The 19,489-nt window shown below is 44.7% G+C and overlaps 1 protein-coding gene across 1 annotated transcript; it reads left to right on the forward strand.

Annotated features, from left to right (window-relative positions):
* Positions 1–10,524: 10,524 nt before the first annotated feature.
* Positions 10,525–11,855, forward strand: LOC136545234 (carboxylesterase 15-like). Its single transcript, XM_066537282.1, has one exon. It carries the CDS (start codon positions 10,555–10,557, stop codon positions 11,674–11,676), a length of 1,122 nt encoding a protein of 373 aa, XP_066393379.1. The 5' UTR covers positions 10,525–10,554; the 3' UTR covers positions 11,677–11,855.
* The last annotated feature ends 7,634 nt before the right edge of the window (positions 11,856–19,489 follow it).

Consider the following 19,489-nt stretch of genomic DNA (forward strand, 5'->3'; position numbering starts at 1 on the left):
AAAGAAATATGTTCACAACCGTGCTCGCTCAGAAGGAAGCATTGCCAAGGGCTATGGAACAGAAGAGGTCATTGAGTTCTGTGTTGACTTTATTCCCGGCCTTGACTCGATTGGTGTTCCTGAATCGAGACATGAAGGGAGACTAAGCGGAAAGGGGACACTAGGGAGGAAAACATATATTGGTATGGATGATGATTATTTCAATAAAGCGCACTACACAGTTCTACAGAACTCCTCTTTGGTAGATCCGTATATTGAGACACACAAGGATCTCTTACGATCCGAGTTTCTAGGGAAGACTGAAGCTTGGATTACACATAAGCACATGAAAACTTTCGGCGGTTGGTTGCGAAAAAAATGTCAAGGTGATGAGAGCATCCATGAGCAACTGTATTTATTGGCTATGCAACCATCATGGCATATCGTCACATACAAAGGATACGAGATAAATGGGAACATATTCTACACAGTAGACCAAGATAAAAGGAGTACCAACCAAAACAGTGGTGTCCGCATAGATGCCACAGACCCGAATGGGAATAAGCAGACATATTATGGACGCATAGATGAAATATGGGAACTAGAATATGCACCTACTTTGAAGATCCCATTGTTCAAGTGCCAATGGGTCAAGGTGACCGGAGGCGGGGTAACAGTAGACAACGAGCATGGAATGACAACAGTAGACCTTAGTAATATTGGGTACAAAGACGAACCATTCGTCCTTGCCAAGGATGTGAATTAGGTGTTCTATATCAATGATATGTCTACCAAACCAAAAAGAGGAAAACACGATAATGACTCAACCAAAGAGCCAAAGTGCCACATAGTTCTTTCAGGGAAAAGAGTCATCGTGGGAATTGAGGACAAGTCGGACATGTTATGAAAAGGATGACCGAATTCCGCCATTCAAAGTGAACAAAGACCCTAGCATCTTGGTAAATGATGAGGACACTGCACGGTTATGACGCGATCATAACCAAGGGACATACGTAAAGAAGAAGTTCACTGCTGTGCCCACTTGATGATATAGTGATTTAATGTAGTGTGTTTGAGATATTATGTAATAATTGTGAATTCAGATGTTTATTATGTCATGTTTCAAATTAAATCAATGTTTGATTTGGTGGGATTTCTCTCTCAAAAAGGTAAATTAGGATATTAAGTGATGAAAAATTAAAATATTAACGTTAAAATGATGTGAAAACAAATTTCCTATCCAAAACCAATAGTTTTAATAATTTTAATTAAACACTACATTTTTGCATTAACAAAATAATAAATATTAGTTACATTATGTTTTATAATTGTAACAAAAAATAAAAAAGTTAGGTTATAGATTTTTCCTATGTGCAATAAAGAAAAAGAAAATCCATATTTTTAACAAAATAATTTTATGTCTTTTATTTAATTTACTATGTATTTAACAAAAACTATTGCATTTCTAATGTATTTAACAAGACTATTGCTTAAAACAGGCGGGAAACGAAACTGCAGGCCACCTTTACTCCCGGGTGGGAAGCCCACCCGGGAGTAAAGGTGGGCTGTAGTTTCGTGGCCCGCCAAAAAAACCCTTTACTCCCGGTTGGTAATACACACCGGGGGTAAAGGACCTTTACTCCCGGTGGGGTGATGGCACCGGGAGTAAAGGGGTATGGCCTATATATACCAGGGCCATCTTCTTCCTTGCGTTCTTTACCGATTCCTCTCCCCTGCGCCCACGCCACACCGAGGACACCGCCGCCACCCCGCCCGACGCCGGTCGTCACCACCGCCTCGCGCGCGTCCGCGGTCCCCACGCCACCCCGCGCGCCGACGACCTCGCTGCTGCTGCCCGCCCCGGCCCAACGCGTGCCAGCCGCTGCTTGGTAAGTTTTGGTAAGTTAATTTCGTCATTAGTGCCGACGACCTCGCTGCTGATGTGATCTTGAATGTGTTTCGTCATTAGCGCCGACGACCTCGCTGCTGATGCGATCTTGAATGTGTTTCGTCATTAGCGCCGACGACCTCGCCAGCCGCTGCTTGGTGTTGTAAAAATGTGTACCGCGCGCCGACGACCTCGCTGCTGATGCGATCTTGAATGTGTTTCGTCATTAGCGCCGACGACCTCGCTGCTGATGCGATCTTGAATGTGTTTCGTCATTAGCGCCGACGACCTCGCCAGCCGCTGCTTGGTGTTGTAAAAATGTGTACCACGCGTCGACGACCTCGCTGCTCTGCTGCTGCTGATACGACCTCGCTGCTTGGATGTGTACTGTGTTGTAAAAATGTTAAGTTCGTCGTCCGCGAGTGTGCACAAGCAGCTGTTGTCGGCCACCAGGCCATTCCTTAATGACGACGACAAGAGTAGTCTTCGTCATTAGCGCACGTAACCGACGCGTGTCATCCAACGACACCAACGAAAACGGCAAATTAAGCGTACGATGATACAGTGGCTAGTCACCATTTATCTTTAAAAATAGTTACAGATATTACGATTGATGTTTCAAGTTACCACCATAAATCGATTTATAAAGACGGTTGGTATATCACCCTGACATCGATTTGTAGACATAGTTGGTAATAATGTGACCGGTCTCAAAAAGAAATACAGCACAATGAAGTTCATAACCCTTTCAAGTTAGATTAAGAACTTTCTATTGAAGTTGTTGAGCTAGAAGACATGTACAACCTTTACTTGATGATATTTTCAATTAAAATAGTATATGGCCCCAAAATTATGCTTTAAATTTTTTAGTTTTTCAAATTCAATTTTAAAATGTACATTCTTGCTGTGATACCGAATAGATCTGAAACGTAGAAATTTGTTCTCCTAAACTGAAAACATTTCTCTTTTGAAAGTAGAACATTGTTTCATGAATCTAGAACATTGCCTTTGCTCAATACAAGATTTTTTTCTATCTTCATAGATCAATGTTTGTTAACAAAATTTTATCCAAATATATTCATGTAGGGTCTTTTTTTTGAAGGATTTGTTGTAGGATATATAATGGTCAAATAGGAACTCAATTTGGATACCCAGTTTGTAAACTAAGCATTTTTTAGTTTATAAAAAATATCACATGTGATGATGTAAGCAGTTTTGGTTGGACTTGCATGCATGGCTAAAGACAATTTGGGCCACAAGAAAGAAAAGTCCAAAAAAAAGATAAATTCTTATCATTTCAGAAATAGTAATGGTTATATTAGCAATATGACACATATACTTACATTTCATAATGACTTATACTTACTTTATCAGCATAGAATTTATGTATACGGCGGAGCACCGCCGCCCTCATTCACCCATGTGTACAGACATATATACGGCGGAGTGGAGCACCGCCACTCTTGTCACACCGCCCTCTCTCGTGGCCTAGTCGATCAACATTCGTATTATCGTTATCGTTAACGCTAAACAATCACACCAGGGCGAACCGCGCTGTTGATGTCACCGATGTGGTTCGCCCTAGTCACCGACACAATTCGCCCTCGGCCGTTTATGTATAGCCCTAATTCACCCTAGTACCAACGCTAAACCTTGAAGCGAGAATGCAGGAGGAAATCAGAAGGCAAGTGCAAATAGCAGTGAGTGCAAGCAAGCAGACATCAGAGCCAGGAATCAACATTAGCCAATCTGTTTAGTTGAAAAGCAGCTGCGCTTCCATGGAGATACCAAATCAAGGGGACACAGGACTGCGCTTCCCTGTGGATGACGTCACTGAACCTTGTACAACGTGTGAGCTACACATTCCGAAAGGGAATTCCACAATCAAGGTGGATATCGGTCTTGTTAATCCTATCGACCGAACCAAGACACCAAGGATTCATGGGAATATAATCCAAGAAGGATATGCTACCATCTCGGTAGATAAAGCTGAAAAAGGTTTTAGTGATTTGCCTCTTGACATTCCTAGAGGTGATGGCGAGAAGACTCTAGGAGAAGCGGAGAAGACATTCATTCTATGGCACAAGCACTACATTATCATTCCAGGGATGTCGGCTCCACCTCCTCCTGAACTACCTCACCATAGGTACGTGCGGATGAAAACACTACATCATTAATTTGTATTGGCTTAAATAATTAACAATCTACTCATAATAATATATCATTCCTTTTTTGTAGCAGATCCTCCCCCAACCTAAATCCAATTGTTCAATCGCCAGATCATCATAGTGCTCTATACAATGACATTGTGTTGGAAGGCGAGGCTGCATCCACACCATCTCCAAGGAGGTATCCAACTCCGCAGCCGCCACCTCCAAGGAGGTCTCCAACGCCGCTGCCAACACCTCTAAGGAGGTCTCCAACGCCTCCCCCGCCCTTGCCTACCAAGAAGCCTAGCAAGAGGCCAGCCCCTCAAACGAAGAACCAGTCCCCGCCTGCAAAGAAAGCCATCGTGAAACCAAGGGCTATTCCCAAAATAATATCTGAAGAGAAGGAAGAAGAAACTGATGCATATAAAAAAGATATGTCTAGATTCTATGACAAACTTAAAAAGAATCAAGAAGCAAGGAGAAACCCAGAGAAACCGTACTTCTTCGTAGCTTTAGATATTCTAAGAAAAAGGGTGGCTTCTTACCAGCAACAACAGCGGGAATCTCGTAAGCCGTCCAAATCAACGTTATCGGACTATGACCGCACTCTCACCAAGTCAATTGAGGCGGCACAGAAAAAGAAGCGGGCAGGGAAAGGAGTTGCCCAACTCAGACAACAAGCGCACCAATCAGTCCCCCTGCTAGTTGTTGGTAATGAATATGGTTCGAATTTAGGATTAATGCATTAGGCAAACATACCTCCGGATGTCGATTTGGATTACCTTGGTGAATTTATTGATGAGACTGGTCTCGACCTTTACCAGATGTTTGGTGATGGAAACATTGAGAGTGCGACGGAGGTTGATATTTGGAAGAAAAAAATTTGTACTAGGCCAGAGTCTATACAACACTCAAGCCTTATCTGATCTGAGGACGCAAATGTACCTGCTAAACAATTGGTACATGCAGGCGTCTACCGGTGGAGACTTCTGCGTTGGTGTCAGAATTAGAGACGAACATTGGTTCCGTGGCGATGATGTTATGTATGTTGACTTTGCAGAATTTCATCAACTATGCCACCTGACCTCTCTGGACAAAGTTATCATTAGCCGCTATTGCCTGTAAGTAATAATTCTTTCGATCTATTATTAAACTCATCATATGTGTATATATGCATATAAATTATCCTAACAAGTACTATATATATGTAGATTTACAATGACAGAGCTCAGAAAGGAAGGCTGCAATGAAATTGGTTTTGTTGATCCCCATATAATATTCAAAGACCCAATTACTCCAAAGACTAATTGGAAGTCTGAGTCAGAGAGTAACCTCATGAACTTCTTAGTGAACCAACACCACAAGAAGGATATACTCTTTCCCTATAACTTCAAGTGAGTGTTAATAATGTCGATCATCCTTAATGGCTCATATGTTGATTCTAGTTAATTAATGAGTGTTATGCGTTATATCCTATAAACACATGCAGCAATCACTGGATATTGATGGACATCGATCTAGTGAAAAGTCACTTGATAATCTATGACTCGATGAGAAAACCACAACAAGACTACCAAGATATGATAGATATTATCCAGAGGTAATTTCGGGATCTCTAGCAACTATATATACACACAAACATGATGATTAACTATATCTGATGACATGGCAAATTTTTTATTGGGCAGTGTTTGGTAAACCTTTATTGAGAAGCAACACATGGAAAAATGCAAAGCGCCACTGAATGTAATCCCTTTGAAAGTAAGTCCCCTGAATCGCATCATCTTTATTAATTAAACATATAGCTTTCACCGGATCACCAGATTGGATGACAAATCTTTTTCTCGTAAAGTGGTGTCTGAGGCAGGAACAGGGGAACAACTACTGTGGTTACTATGTTTGCAAGTTTATCAAGGTGGTCTCCCAAAGAACTCCTACAGAGAGACTTAAAGTACGTTAAAAATATACTATATATTCATTTAATTATTATTATTGATTGTGTTACTATGTCTTTTTATATATATATATATATATATATATATATATATATATATATATATATATATATATATACACACACATATATTAATTTATTTTCCTTTAATTCAAACCTGTAGACTCAATGGTTGGAGGAAACGGTCATACGGCAAGACCAAATCAAAGCAATTCAAGAGTCTATAGCCGGATTTTTTAATGAGCAGGTCATCGATTCCAAGGGCAAGTTCTACTTCGACCCAACACTGCCATGGAAGCCAAGCTAGAGGATGAGAGGAAACTTGTTATATCACAACAACTGTAATGCAATCTTTTTGTAATATATGTACATTAAATAATATAATGTAAAATACACATATGCATGCATGCATGTAAATATATATATATATGATGCATGCATGCATATATATATATATATATATATATATATTTTTCTATGCTTGAATTGTGTGATTTAATATGTTCATTGTGCTTGAACCAAAACATACTATACGCACGTATAAATGTATAATTAGCAGCGTACAATACGACTTTAAAAACAAAAAAATGAAAAGAAAAGAAAAAAAAACTTTAGTCCCGGTTCGTATTACCAACCGAGACTAAAGGTGCCGGCCATCGTGGCATGTCAGGAGGCACCTTTAGTCCCGGTTGGTGTTACCCACTGGGACTAAATGTCCTTCTTTAGTCCCGGTTCCTGACCCGGGACTAAAGGACCCCCTTTAGTCCCGGATGCTTGCTCCCGGATGGGGAACCAGGACTAGAGGGGGTTTCCCACCGGGAGTAAAGCTCGGTTCTCTACCAGTGTGCTCATCACATATGGTGAATCTTTGCTATCATCCATTGTCACTAGGAACTTTATCACTCTACCTAAACAGTTGACACCAGACGTGCTACCTGATCCATTGTCACTGTAAAGGACCTGTCTTTCTTTCCTTTTCCCATTGATTTGTCATTTTGTGGCCACCTCTTGATCCATCCCTCACCCTCAGAACATATCTCGATCCCTAAGTTCAGGTTGTAAAGCCCGTTTTCGTCATCCAGAATTCATCATATAAAACACTCTGATCTGAACTCTGAACTCTTCATCTAGTCCATTTCCATTTCTTACTGAGGTGTAGCTGTCAGTCGTCACACAAATTTCCTGCAAGATTTAGTTCCACATATATCAACAAAGAGATACATGCTTCTTGCAAGAACATCATATGCGCGGCCAGAAAGCATGAAATGTTGGACATATAAATCCAGTGGCTAATGACAGACAAAAGAAAAGGGTTGTGATAAGTGTTGTGTTAAGCACTACTTCACTATGATCCAACGGCTATTTACCAATTAACACCAACTCCACTACTTCTAATTACCTCACGAAAGCTATGTATCACATCACATGCATGATATATTAATTTTCATACTGTCCTATAGCGACTATGATCACTCCTTTAGCTCACTTATGTGTGCCAATGGTCACTCACCAACTGGCATGGCCTTACTCAATCCCCCGTCTGTTTGCAACTCAACTTCGATGTTGAGATAAAGTGTGATACTTTTTAGTGCTATAGGTTGATATGTACTCCCTTGATCTTACAAAGAGATTTATTCTACAAGTTGGAGGAGATACCAATGTTATTGGAAAATGGCCAAACACCCCTATAAAAAGTTAGCTATAATGTATTTCTTTTGAGGGTTAGGCTAGAAAATATATAGGTGGGACCCATATATTTGTATACAGTGACACTCTTTATGGGATAAAATTTAAATGTTATAGCAACACTCTTTGTGAGTACGGACGCAAATATAACGCGATATAGTTGATTAACACAACCTGTACAATACCTTTTCAAAGGTCAAGAAATAACTTGGCCATTGTAAGTTGCTCTGCTAGTAATAAATAAATGATGTCTTAGATTTGTTAATAAAAGTCAACATTTCAAACATGAACTACTACCTTTTGTTATAATATATCTGTAAAGCATGACAAATGTATGATACTACTTTTCTAGACAAATCTACTTGTACACTCAAACATCCAAGCTCAACCAGTTAAAAAAGTAATTCATGACCAAAAATTGGGACGGTTAACTTTAGATAACCCAAACCATCACTTTTTTATTGAAGCGAGTAATTATTATTAAATTAAAAAATGGCACATCGCACTATTTTTTTAGAAAAAGTCTATATAACCCCTGGTTTAGTAAAGTTTAGGGTGTTAGATACATGGTTTCATATGTCAGGGGGTGAAGTAGACATAGTACCAAAGGTTAGGGGTTACATAGACTTTTTTCATTTTTTTGCGAGACCCAGACGCTCATATGCGCGAGTGCACACTCACCCTTATGAAGGCACGCACGCACAACGTCGTTAAATCCTAAAATAAATTCAGGAAAATACGAGCACTCGTGTTAAGTCGAGAACTTGTACCTGGGCAGGTTCCACCATAAGGAACCCAAGCAGCTAAGATATGCCCAGTTCGCATAGCAAAACACACTATGTTTGACCAATCGTACTTGATTCTTTTAAAGGGACAACAAAATATTGTTTGGACTCTTTAGGGAGTGAGAACTGCATTGTTTTTGGGATGGACGGGGTACACTACACCTATGTGATGATGTTTGTCCTGTCCACACACATAGGCCTCTTAATCGAATTTCACCAAATTTGTGCTCATTTGCTTCTAACAAAAGTATTACCGAATTGAGTATTGGCTCATTTGGTTAGCGGTAATTCTATCATTAAGACATCCGGAATGCGCCTCGTTCCACTCACTGCCGCATGCGCCACTCGCCTAAAAAGAAAAAGAAAATCAAATCCCCACGGAAGCTTGTCTCCCCACTCCACGCTCATGGGTCGCGGCTTCACGGTGCCATGCGGCCGTCCGACCGTCCCAATCCGCCGTGCCGCCGCCTCCATCCCGCGATGCCGCCCACTCTGGCGCGTTGCTGCCGCCATCCCCCAACGGCGTCCCCATCCGCCTCGCGGTACCTTCATCTCCTGCTGAGAGGAGGAATCCTCCGCGTGAGGTACGCTGCCAGCCGCCCCATCGACTGTAGCTACCTCCGGACCCAGTCGATGGCGCCTCGCCCTTCGCCTCCAAGCTCCATGCACGTGCTCGCGCGAGTGCAGCGGCGCCTCCGTCCCTCGCCGCGCCGCCATGCTCCGTCCTTCGCCGCGCCTAGGCCAGGCGACCAGGAGAGGGTCATCGCTGGCCAGGCCCAGGCCACGCGCAGGCGCAACTGGCCGCTGCCAGGCCGCGCAACCATCCTCGGCTACCGGCTAGCCAGAACCGGCCGTTCCCCACTCTACACTGCGTCGTACGGAAAAAGGGTGAAAAACACATGTTGCAAGCGTCTATTTCAAGTATTTCAAATGTTTCAGAGGTATGTTTCAAGTGTTCTATACGGATATTACAAAAATAGATTGGAATGTTGCAATGGTTGTACACGTATGTTGCAAGCTCCTGTTCTCAATATTTCATCTATTTTTTCCGACGTATGTTGCAAGTGTGTTTATTTGGATGTTGCATATGTTTACAATGGTTTCAAGTGTTTTTTGTAAGTATTTCAGACTCATGTTTCAAATGCTTTATTTGTTTTCAGACGTATGTTGCAATTGTTGCATGTGGATATTTCAAAACTAGATCGAGTGTTGCATCCCCGTCCTCTCGCCTTTCTGTTGTCTCGCCTCAGTGTCAGGCGCGGGAAGGCGGAGACGGTCCCCACTGGCGTGGGCGGGCCCCACATGCTTGTGGGCGGGCGCGAGCCGTGGGTCGGCAGGCGCAAGACTCGAGACAGGGGGCAGTGGCGAGTGCGTCCCCGTCGCTAGCGTCTGGACATTCTGGCGCCAGCCACGCCCTTTGGTTAGGGTCCAAAACCTACCTATTGGTGGGCCTCATTTGGAAAAACTAAATTATAGCTAATTGTTAGATGGGTGGTATGTATGATATTAATTGGGTATCCAAGTAAAATCTCAGCTAATTTTTGCAGCTAATTGTTAGCTATAAGTTCGTATTGTCTAGGATGAGCAGATTTTTTTTATCACAATATCACAAAAGACAAAATAGATTTTATCATGGCCTGGCCAATCGTGAATGAGGAACTTGTGCTATGGTATTCAGTGGATTTGTAGTCGTCATGGTCATGGACAACGTAGGCACGAATATGCACAGTTTTTTCTTTATGAGAATTACACAATACAACATTCACAAACAAACCCCTATGAATGCACGTAAACCCTACCTCTACGAGTATCTTTAAAAACTGGACTGTCAAATTCTCGAGATTGATGAAGTCATCGTAGGTGTCTTGTTGTCGACAGGAATATCGCCTACCATTAAAAACACAACGCCGTTAAACCTTAGAATATTCGCTCGAGGAATTGAACCCATGATCTGAGGTGCCGACTCTCGTAACCCCTAGACTACGTGCCCTTTTGCGATATGCACAGTTGGATCACGGATGGCCTATATAAGAGGGCTAAGCTTAAGGTTTGCTGAATATCATCGACTTATAGCTTACATTACACACGTGGTTAATCTTCAATTGCACAATAATGCACGTTAACAAGGGCACGCCAACCATGCCGGCCGTCTCGGTTGCCGCCGGCTGCTGTCCTGCCTCTACGCCGGCGAACGAAGTCGTCGAGGACATCTTCGGCCTTGTGCGCATCCTCAGCGATGGCACCGTGGTCCGGTCGCCGGTCGGCCCGGTGTTCTGCCCGACCACCTTCCCTGAGAACCACCCTTCCGTGGAATGGAAGGAGGCCGTCTACGACAAAGCAAAGAACCTCGTGGTCCGCATGTACAAGCCGTCACCGGCCGGCGGGAAGGTGCCGGTGCTCGTCCACTTCCACGGCGGCGGGTTCTGCATCGGGTCGCCCTCGTGGGCCAACGTGCACGCGTTCTGCCTCTTCCTCGCCGCCGACACTGGCGCCGTCGTGCTGTCCGCGGGGTACCGCCTCGCCCCCGAGCACCGCCTGCCCGCGGCCGTCGACGACGGGGCCGCCTTCATGCGCTGGCTCCGTGCGCAGTCGTCCGCGTCCGCGAACGCCGCCGAGGCCGACGCCGATGCCTGGCTCACCGAGGCCGCCGACTTCGGCCGCGTGTTCGTCACCGGCGACTCGGCGGGAGCAACCATAGCGCACCACCTCGCCGTGCGCGCCGGGGTGGCGGTGGCGGCCGACGACGCTGGCGAAGCCGGCGAGCAGGACCAGGACCAGGTGACGATCCGTGGCTACGTCCTTTTGCTGCCGTTCTTCGGCGGCGTGGAGCGCACGGCATCAGAGCAGGCGGAGTGCCCCGCCGGCGCCGGCGCCGGGTCGCTACTGAGCCTGGACGTGCTCGACCGGTTCTGGCGGGTGTCGCTGCCGGCGGGCGCCACCAGGGACCACCCCGTGGCGAACCCGTTCGGGCCGGACAGCCCCGACCTGGGCTCGGTGGACTTCCGCCCGGTCCTCGTGGTGGTCGCCGGCCTCGACCTGCTGCGCGACCGCGCCGTCGACTACGCCGAGCGGTTGGCCGCCGTGGGCAAACCCGTGGAGCTCGGCGAGTTCGCCGGCGCGGCCCATGGCTTCTTCCTGCACGAGCCGGGCTCCGAGGCGACTTGCGAGCTGATACGGGCCGTGGGCCGGTTCGTCGACAGCTGCGTTATTTCAGCGTCCGAGGCTGCTGCTTGATTAATTAGCTGTGTGCATGTGTGTTTTTTTTAATAAAAAAAGCTGTGTGAATGTGGTACGAGAATTGGACCCCGGAGCGAGCTGCATCTAGACTGCGTGTTGCCTGCTTTGTGTTTGCACGAGTGCAATTTGGCTTTGTATTATCGTGTGTTTCTCAGGGTTTTTTAAAGAAAACATCAAAATTAACCGTGAGGGAGGATGCTTGTTGTTGATTCTGATGGCTTGCTTTCTGTTTTTTGGAGAGCTTAAAGGCGCGATTTGTAGCTCGGATATAGCCTGACCTGGTCCGTCGTATGCAGCTCACCGCTCACGAGCCATTGGTTGGTTGCAGCACCTTTGGCTGGGCTCGGCGCATGCACCTGAGGAGCGATTGGTTGGTCTGTTTGATGATGTTTTGCCTGCTGTATTGTTTATTCGTGTTAAGTGCTACGTAATCTTGTGAAATGCAATATGGGAGTTAGAAGTATCTAAAAATTGTGATTCCAGTTTTGTTAGTTTTATCTTGTCATGCTCCAGCAAGGAAAATTGATGAACCTGGTATTTAGATGCTTTTTTTGTGATGTTATGATTTAACCTTGTTTAATACTTGTTTTATTACAAAAATGAGTATGGCTATAATATGTATCTTCTGTGTACGAAGATTTATTATGGCTTTCGGGTGACTGGTAGAAGCTAAGAGAAAATTTCCTATTTGATATTAGAAAAAAATACTGCTTTCTTATTTGACACGCAAACTCAAATTAATTTCTATTTGTCACGATCTAAAGATTTTCTTTCTTAATTGAGATTTCCATTAGTTCTGTGAGGTAGCACTGTTAGATCTCCTAATGGGGCAACAGAAAAATCTGAAATGCCCTTTGAGCAAATAGAAGGCAGGAATCAGGGAATCGGCCCATCGGGTTTCTCTCATGGCTCTTCTGTCGCTCGCCCGTCGTAACCCTAGACTGGGGCGGCGCCGATGGCTCCCGAGTTGTCAGCCGCCAACAAAAGGAAATGTCATAACTAGAAAAAAAAATTGTAGGGGTAAAATGGTCTTTTTCTTTAGGACTTAACACCGTTATAGCTCAAAACTAATGGAAGTGTCAAATAGAAAAGAAAAACTTGAGATAGTGACAGATAGGAAAGAATTTGAGTTTGGGTGTCAAATAAGAAAACAATATATTTTCTAGTATCAAATAGGAATTTTTCTCTTGGTTGTATCCTCATCAGACTCGCGCATATGCATGTTATACGAACTGATGCTTACCCTGGCTCCCGGGAACCGAAACTGGATTTCTATTCTCCGGAGCCTGTCTCCCAAGATCGAGCCAAGCGGTATTGAGAAGAGAACCAATCATGTCCGAAGAGCATCTTCAGCAACACTACCTATCCTCAATTTTAGGTAGTGGAGGACAAAAAATCTACTCTAGCAGACTACCTACTAGACCCAGATTTGTTGGCTACCCAAATATCCCCTCCCACTACCCATTCTTGTTGGGCCAAGAGGGACTACCCAAATGCAAATGGACCTGTAGTCCAGTGGTAGGGCTACCCAGTGGGACACTACCCACAATGGTGATCGCACCTTTTTTTAATTTTTTTAGAATTTTCAGGGTATACGCACGCGTGCGTGTTTGGTGGTACTGCACGTTTCCCGCGCACCGGAGGCGACGCCTCCCAATCTCTAATTTGCGTGTGAACGGACACGCACGCGTGTGTGTGCGTGTGATGTGAGTGTGGAGTTTGTGGGTTGTGTGCGTCCAAGTTGTACATGATAAAAAAAAAGTGGGACTACCCAAATTTCTGTTCGGTCTTTTCTCGTACAGGCGTGGTCGTATTCCTCGCATCCGCTCGGCTGCGACCTTTGCCCTCCTTTGCCAGACTTCCCTATCAGCACCGCCGGACCTCCGGGCCGCCGGATCTGGTCCTCCACCATAGGCACTGGCCCTCCTCTGCCGCCCAGCCATGACCTGTGCCCTCCTCCTCTGCCTAGCCACGACCCGCGCCCTCCTCCTCCGCCCAACCGCCGCCCTCGCACTACTACACATATTCTTTTGTGAGGCATTTCCAAATGGGGCTCTAAGGCGGGCGGCCTGGTTGCCCGCCTAGGTTATTCGAGGCTGGACAGCTGGGCCAGCAAAGCCTCGGTTAATACTTAACTGAGGCGGGCAATGTAAAGAAACCGCATCGGTTAATGCGTATTAACCGAGGCGGTTTCCCTAACGCAACCGCCTCGGTTAATCGATTGGAAGTTATATTGAAGACCTACAAGACATGCTAAAACTCTGAGATACCAAAAAGTAGAAGCCCGGATGTGAAGACAAATGAAACTGAAGCTGAGACAAAGAGATAAATGAATTGATCTTGTCTTATGATTTTGGATTTTCTAAAATTAATATGATATCAGTTCAAATCTGTAGGAATCTTCATTAGCTTTTCAAAAAGTCCTTACCCAAAATACGAAAGCGTGTCATAGTAAAACATGATAGGAATTTGTCCAGTGCTATTTGTCCAATGCTCACAAAATCAAGCTGGTGCTAAAAGAACAATGAGAGCTATTTGTCTGCTGCTCTTTCTCAGTTGCTCACCGGATAATCTGATGCTCATAGAAAAGTATATAATGGCTAGTTTCCAAACAGCTAGTCGACGTGGCACCACCAGATTTGTGCTATGGTAGGCGCCGGATCGTCCGCTGCTGTGCAAAAAGTTGCAGATTCACCACCAACTGCTAGTTTTAGTGTTGGGGGCTATAAATACCCATTGTCTGGCCATTTGAAGGGTGTAGGAGTTGAGGAACATATCAAGGGAGTTAAGGCTCCACTCTAGTGTTCTTGCCACCATAGTGCTTAGTGAAATCACTCAGTGATTAGTGTAGGTGCTTTGCAAAGTTCTTAGGCTAGTTAGACCATCGCTAAAAGCCCTTGCTCTAGGTTAGCCTTACTGTTAATGAGGTTTGCATACCTCTTGCTCACTTGGTGCTTGTGCACGTCATTGTTGTATTTGGAGGGGCTTGTAGTTTTGTGAGACCACACCAACCGCATTTGTGGTGCGGGCGCCACCATGTACCAGAGGGAACGAGGCCAAGGTGGTTTTGTTGAAAGATCGATAGTGAAGACAACGGAGCAGTTTAGGAGAGGCCATATCCGAGACCCCACTTGCGTGTGTGGAAGGCTCTGTCGCTATCCATAGAGATACCTGACCGGGAGCTTGGCCCTTGCGAGGGAAGTATGCTTCTCGATATCATCGACGGGAATTTGTATCTCTGTCTAAATTAAACTTCTGCATTTATATTGTCTACTTAGGTTGTGTGCTTTACTATTCTAGTTTAGCTTGCTAGGCTAGTTGATAGGATTGGAACCTAGGTAGCATAACTCTTTTGTGGTAGAGATAGCAACACACCTAGCAAAACCTTAGTTGCACATTTAGATAGTTTTTTATTGCATAGATTTTCTAAGGTTAGAAAAGAGACCATAGTTAGAGGTAGAGTTTTAAGTTGCATAATTCACCACCCTCTTAGGCGTCATAGTCCCTACAGAGCTCAAAGAGCAAATACACAACAAGTATCCAAAACTTTCTGGGACTAGTGAGTTATATATTTAGTTCTCTTTTACTCACTCGTATATTTATTTTATCATAGGATGATGGAATTGAGGGATGAATTCTTTTATGGAGGGGAGAATGTAACACATTAAAAACTGAAATAAAGTGGTTAGAAGGGCCGAGGCCCAGCCAGCCCACCCCCACCCCCAAGCCAAAGTCGCCCAACCCTAGAACCCACATACCTCCCCTTAGGTGTCACCCAACCCCCAAGCCCAAGTCGCCCAAGTCACCCAACCCTAGAACCCACATACCTCCCCTTAGATAGATTGTTTTATTACATAGGTTTTGGCTAGGTGAAAATTAGATAATATAGTTTAGAGTAGAATTTTAGAATGCCTAATTCAACCCCCCTTAGGTGTCATGATCCCATCACCTACTAATTACCTCTTTGCATCCACCAAATATTATGTTGGAATAAGCCCTTTGAGTACAATGGTACTCACGGTACTGCCGTTAAGCTGCTTTCTTGGTGCCAACAACTCGGTGATCACTCATGCCAAGCTTGAGTGAAGTCAACGGCTTAGCAGAGCAAGGGATGGGAGGCCTCATGCGCTACATTTAACTTTGATGGAGCGAGTATTGCGTGAGTGGACAATAGAACTTGGGCTATGTAAAGTAGTTGGGGTTCGTTAGATATGCTTTTGCAATTATGTTAAATATTCACTTCCATTTAATTTGTAAAGTTTCTTATTGTATTGTTAGTACAATCTTGTGCCTGGTGATTCTTGATGGATGTTCTTATAGCGTGTTACCTACAACTTGATACTGCGGTTTAAGCTATGCTAGTGGAGGTCGCGGGTGGTGACTACAGGGATCATCCTGCTACTGTTGAGTTCGTGCCGCATTGATTGAGAGGGTGACACATGGTACCAGCTAGGCAACTGCGGTGGAGTCCTCGCATCACCCGTGCTGAGTCGCCCCTCCGTGAGAGAGTGAGGAAGAGATAGGGATGATTAAAGGAGTAAGAGGGAGGGAGAGAGAGGGACAAGTTGGGAGAAAATTCACAAGAGAGTGCAGCTTGTAGGTTCATGGATCTACCACCCATCACAGACACCATTCGCGTGGTGACACTTAGGCTTGTGGGCCCTGCCTGTTGGCCACCCTCAACAAGCACACATGGGGAGAGAGGCACTACATTTTCATCAACGGTTCATATAGTTCAAAGAAACCGGTGGTGATTGTAACACCCTGGCCTAGGACTTAATAGGATTAATAGGATACTCATACCAATAAGTTGCAACTTCTTTTCTAGAAGCCCATCTCTTAAGAACTCCAAGGTTAAGTGTGCTTGGCCTAGAGCGATGGGTGACCGACCGAGAAGTTCTTCCCGGGGGCGTATGAGTGAGGACAAAGTGTGCAGAAAAGACTGGTGTTGGTCTATGAGGGCAGTCTATGTCCTAGGAAAGCTATCAGATGTAAGCGGGCCTGGCCTCGAGGAGGCAGGACGTTACAGCTGGTATCAGAGCATGGTTTAGCGTGTTACTGTTCACAAGTGTATTTAAAACAAAAAGACATTTGAAAAATATGATTTCCAAACTAAAAAGTGTGCCAGTGGTCATATCCTTTATGCCTAGTTAAGGACTCTAGGTGGCTTAATTAAGTACTAACTTGGAGTTCTTGCATCATATTTCTCTTTCGTTGCTCATACGGCATGCTATTGTATGAGTGCCACTTGTTTGAGTGGTAATATATGGATCATTTGCCTCTATGCCTCGGTAAGTGTGAGTTGTGAGAGCATGATTGGATACACCACCGATCTAGGGTTAATGCTTATATGATGCTGGAGTAATTACATGTTCTACGCATGTTTTACAAAGGTATCTCATGTGCGGGTATTCCATCTGTTGAGGCGATGCCGTCAATAGGACGATGGTTCGGGTAGTTACTGCTGTTGTACATGTATCTGGGGATTCACATCGAGCATGTAGATAAAATTTACTGCTTTTATGTATTCATTGGGAATTGGGCTGAAATGAATCTTTTGTAGGTACATAACAACGTTATCGAGTAGAACATATTAGATACGTATTGAGAGATCGTTTATATGCCATTGAATCTATCGCTAGAAAGTATTTATTTCATAAGTTTGTGAGAACATACGACACGTACATACATCATATTTGAAAGCATCTAGGCCCCTAAGTGGATTTCGGTGATTAATGTCAATACAAGATTACTATGACTAATGCGTGTTTTGCAGAGGCAATTAAGTTAGGTCATGGTAATGGAGATCGATTGGGCAATCGAGGTTGTCATGCCCCTACGATGGAAATCATTTCGGTTTTCAAAGGATGGACAACAAGGTTAAGGATAACTAGTTCTAAGTGTCAATTAAAGTTGGAGAGACACTTAGAGTAGTTTAGGACTTTGTTTTTCCTTTGGCCGTACTATGAAGGGGGGTATGAATGGGTAGCTTGACCTAGTTGAGTCTAGTGAGTTAGGTGTGGTGCACACTTGTTAAAACTAGCTCTAGGTAGCTCCTATGAATGCCTAAGATCCTTTGGAGCAAACTTCATTCACATATGATCGAGAGTTAGAAGTGAATGGAGGGTCAAATACTGACCGAACGTTGGCTCCGATGCGACCGGACGCTGGCCGCAGGGTCCGGTCAGTTCATTTAACTAAGAAGAACAAGTCTGGTGTACCGGACGCTGGAAGGTCATGTGACCAGACGCTGAGGGCCAGCGTCTGGTCGACTCCAGTAAGGGTCCAGACTTGAGAAAGTGCGACCGGACGCGTCCGGTCAGTGGTGACCGGACCCTGAGTATCCAGCATCCGGTCGTTTACAGTAAGCATCCAAGAGCGACCAGACGCATCCGGTCAGTACTGACCGGACCCTGACAGTGTCCGGTCATCTCGTGAAAACTGTTGCGCGGGTTGAACTGACCGGAGCATCTGGTCAAAACGATCGGAGTGTCCGGTCACCCCGCAGAAGCTCATAACGGTTTATTTTTCAGGCTGCCTTATAAATAGAAGCTCCACTCATAAGTGGAGTCACTTTTGCACATTCCAACAGCTGAGAAACATGTTTGTGAGTGCCAAGAAGAGTAAGGTCCTAGTGAGGTGTTTGTGATTTGAGAATCCAAGAGTGAAACCTCATTAGTGAATCAAGAGTAGACAAGTGTGCATCCATCTTCTCATTAGGCTTCGCGTGGTCAAGTGAGAGTTCGTGCTTGTTACTCTTGGTGATCGCCATCACCTAGATGGCTTGGTGGTGGTTGGGAGCTTGGTGATCACCCGGCGGAGCTTGTGGGTGACCCAACTCAAGTTGTGAGCGGTTTTGGGTGATTCACCGCGACGGAGTGTCGAAGAATCAACCCGTAGAGAGCACTTGATCCTTGCGCGGATCAAGGGGGAGCTACACCCTTGCGCGGGTGCTCCAACTAGGACTAGTGGAGAGTGGCGACTCTCCAATATCTCGGCAAAACATCGCTGCGTTCCTCTCTCCATTTACTTTGAGCATTTACTTTAAGTATTTACTTTGAGCAATTCAATACTTGTCTTTACATTCATAGAATTGCTATGCTAGAGTAAGTTTGGAATATAGGTTGCAAGTCTTTTGTGTGTTGATTTGATAGAAACACTTTTCTAGGCACAAGGGGTTAATTGAGCTATCCGTAGGATTTGATTATTGCAAGAAAATTTAGAATTAGCCCAATTCACCCTCCCCCCTCTTGGGCATCTTGATCTTTTCAATTGGTATCAGAGCCTCGTGCTCACGTTTTTAAGCCTAACCGCTTAGAGAAAGATGTCTCATGGGGATGGACCTCCTCCTATCTTCGAGGGGGATAATTTTCCATATTGGAAAATTCGCATGGAGGCTTACCTAGAAGCTCTAGATGTTGGAATTCTTAGAGCCGCCTCTCAAGGGTTCCCAACACCTAAGAATGCCGCACAACTTCAAGGTGATGAAGTAAACTATGAAAAATGGAATGCAAAGGCTCGCAACACCATCTTTAGAGGCCTTTGCAAAGATGTGTTCAATCGTGTAAGGAACCACAAAGACGCCCATGAACTATGGTCGGACATTTGTGCGCTCCATGAGGGAACCAAAAGTGAGCGTGAGGAACGCTATCATCTTGTGATTAAAAAGCTAAATTCTTTTGAGATGCTTCCCAAAGAAAGTGCTAATAAAATGTATTCTCGTTTAAATGTTCTTGTAGAGGAAGTCAATGGGCTTGGACTTACTCAAATGTCACCATCCGACGTTGTGAGAAAGATCTTGAGTGTCCTC

Source organism: Miscanthus floridulus, chromosome 3 (genome assembly GCF_019320115.1).
Source record: "Miscanthus floridulus cultivar M001 chromosome 3, ASM1932011v1, whole genome shotgun sequence".
Taxonomy (NCBI): domain Eukaryota; kingdom Viridiplantae; phylum Streptophyta; class Magnoliopsida; order Poales; family Poaceae; genus Miscanthus; species Miscanthus floridulus.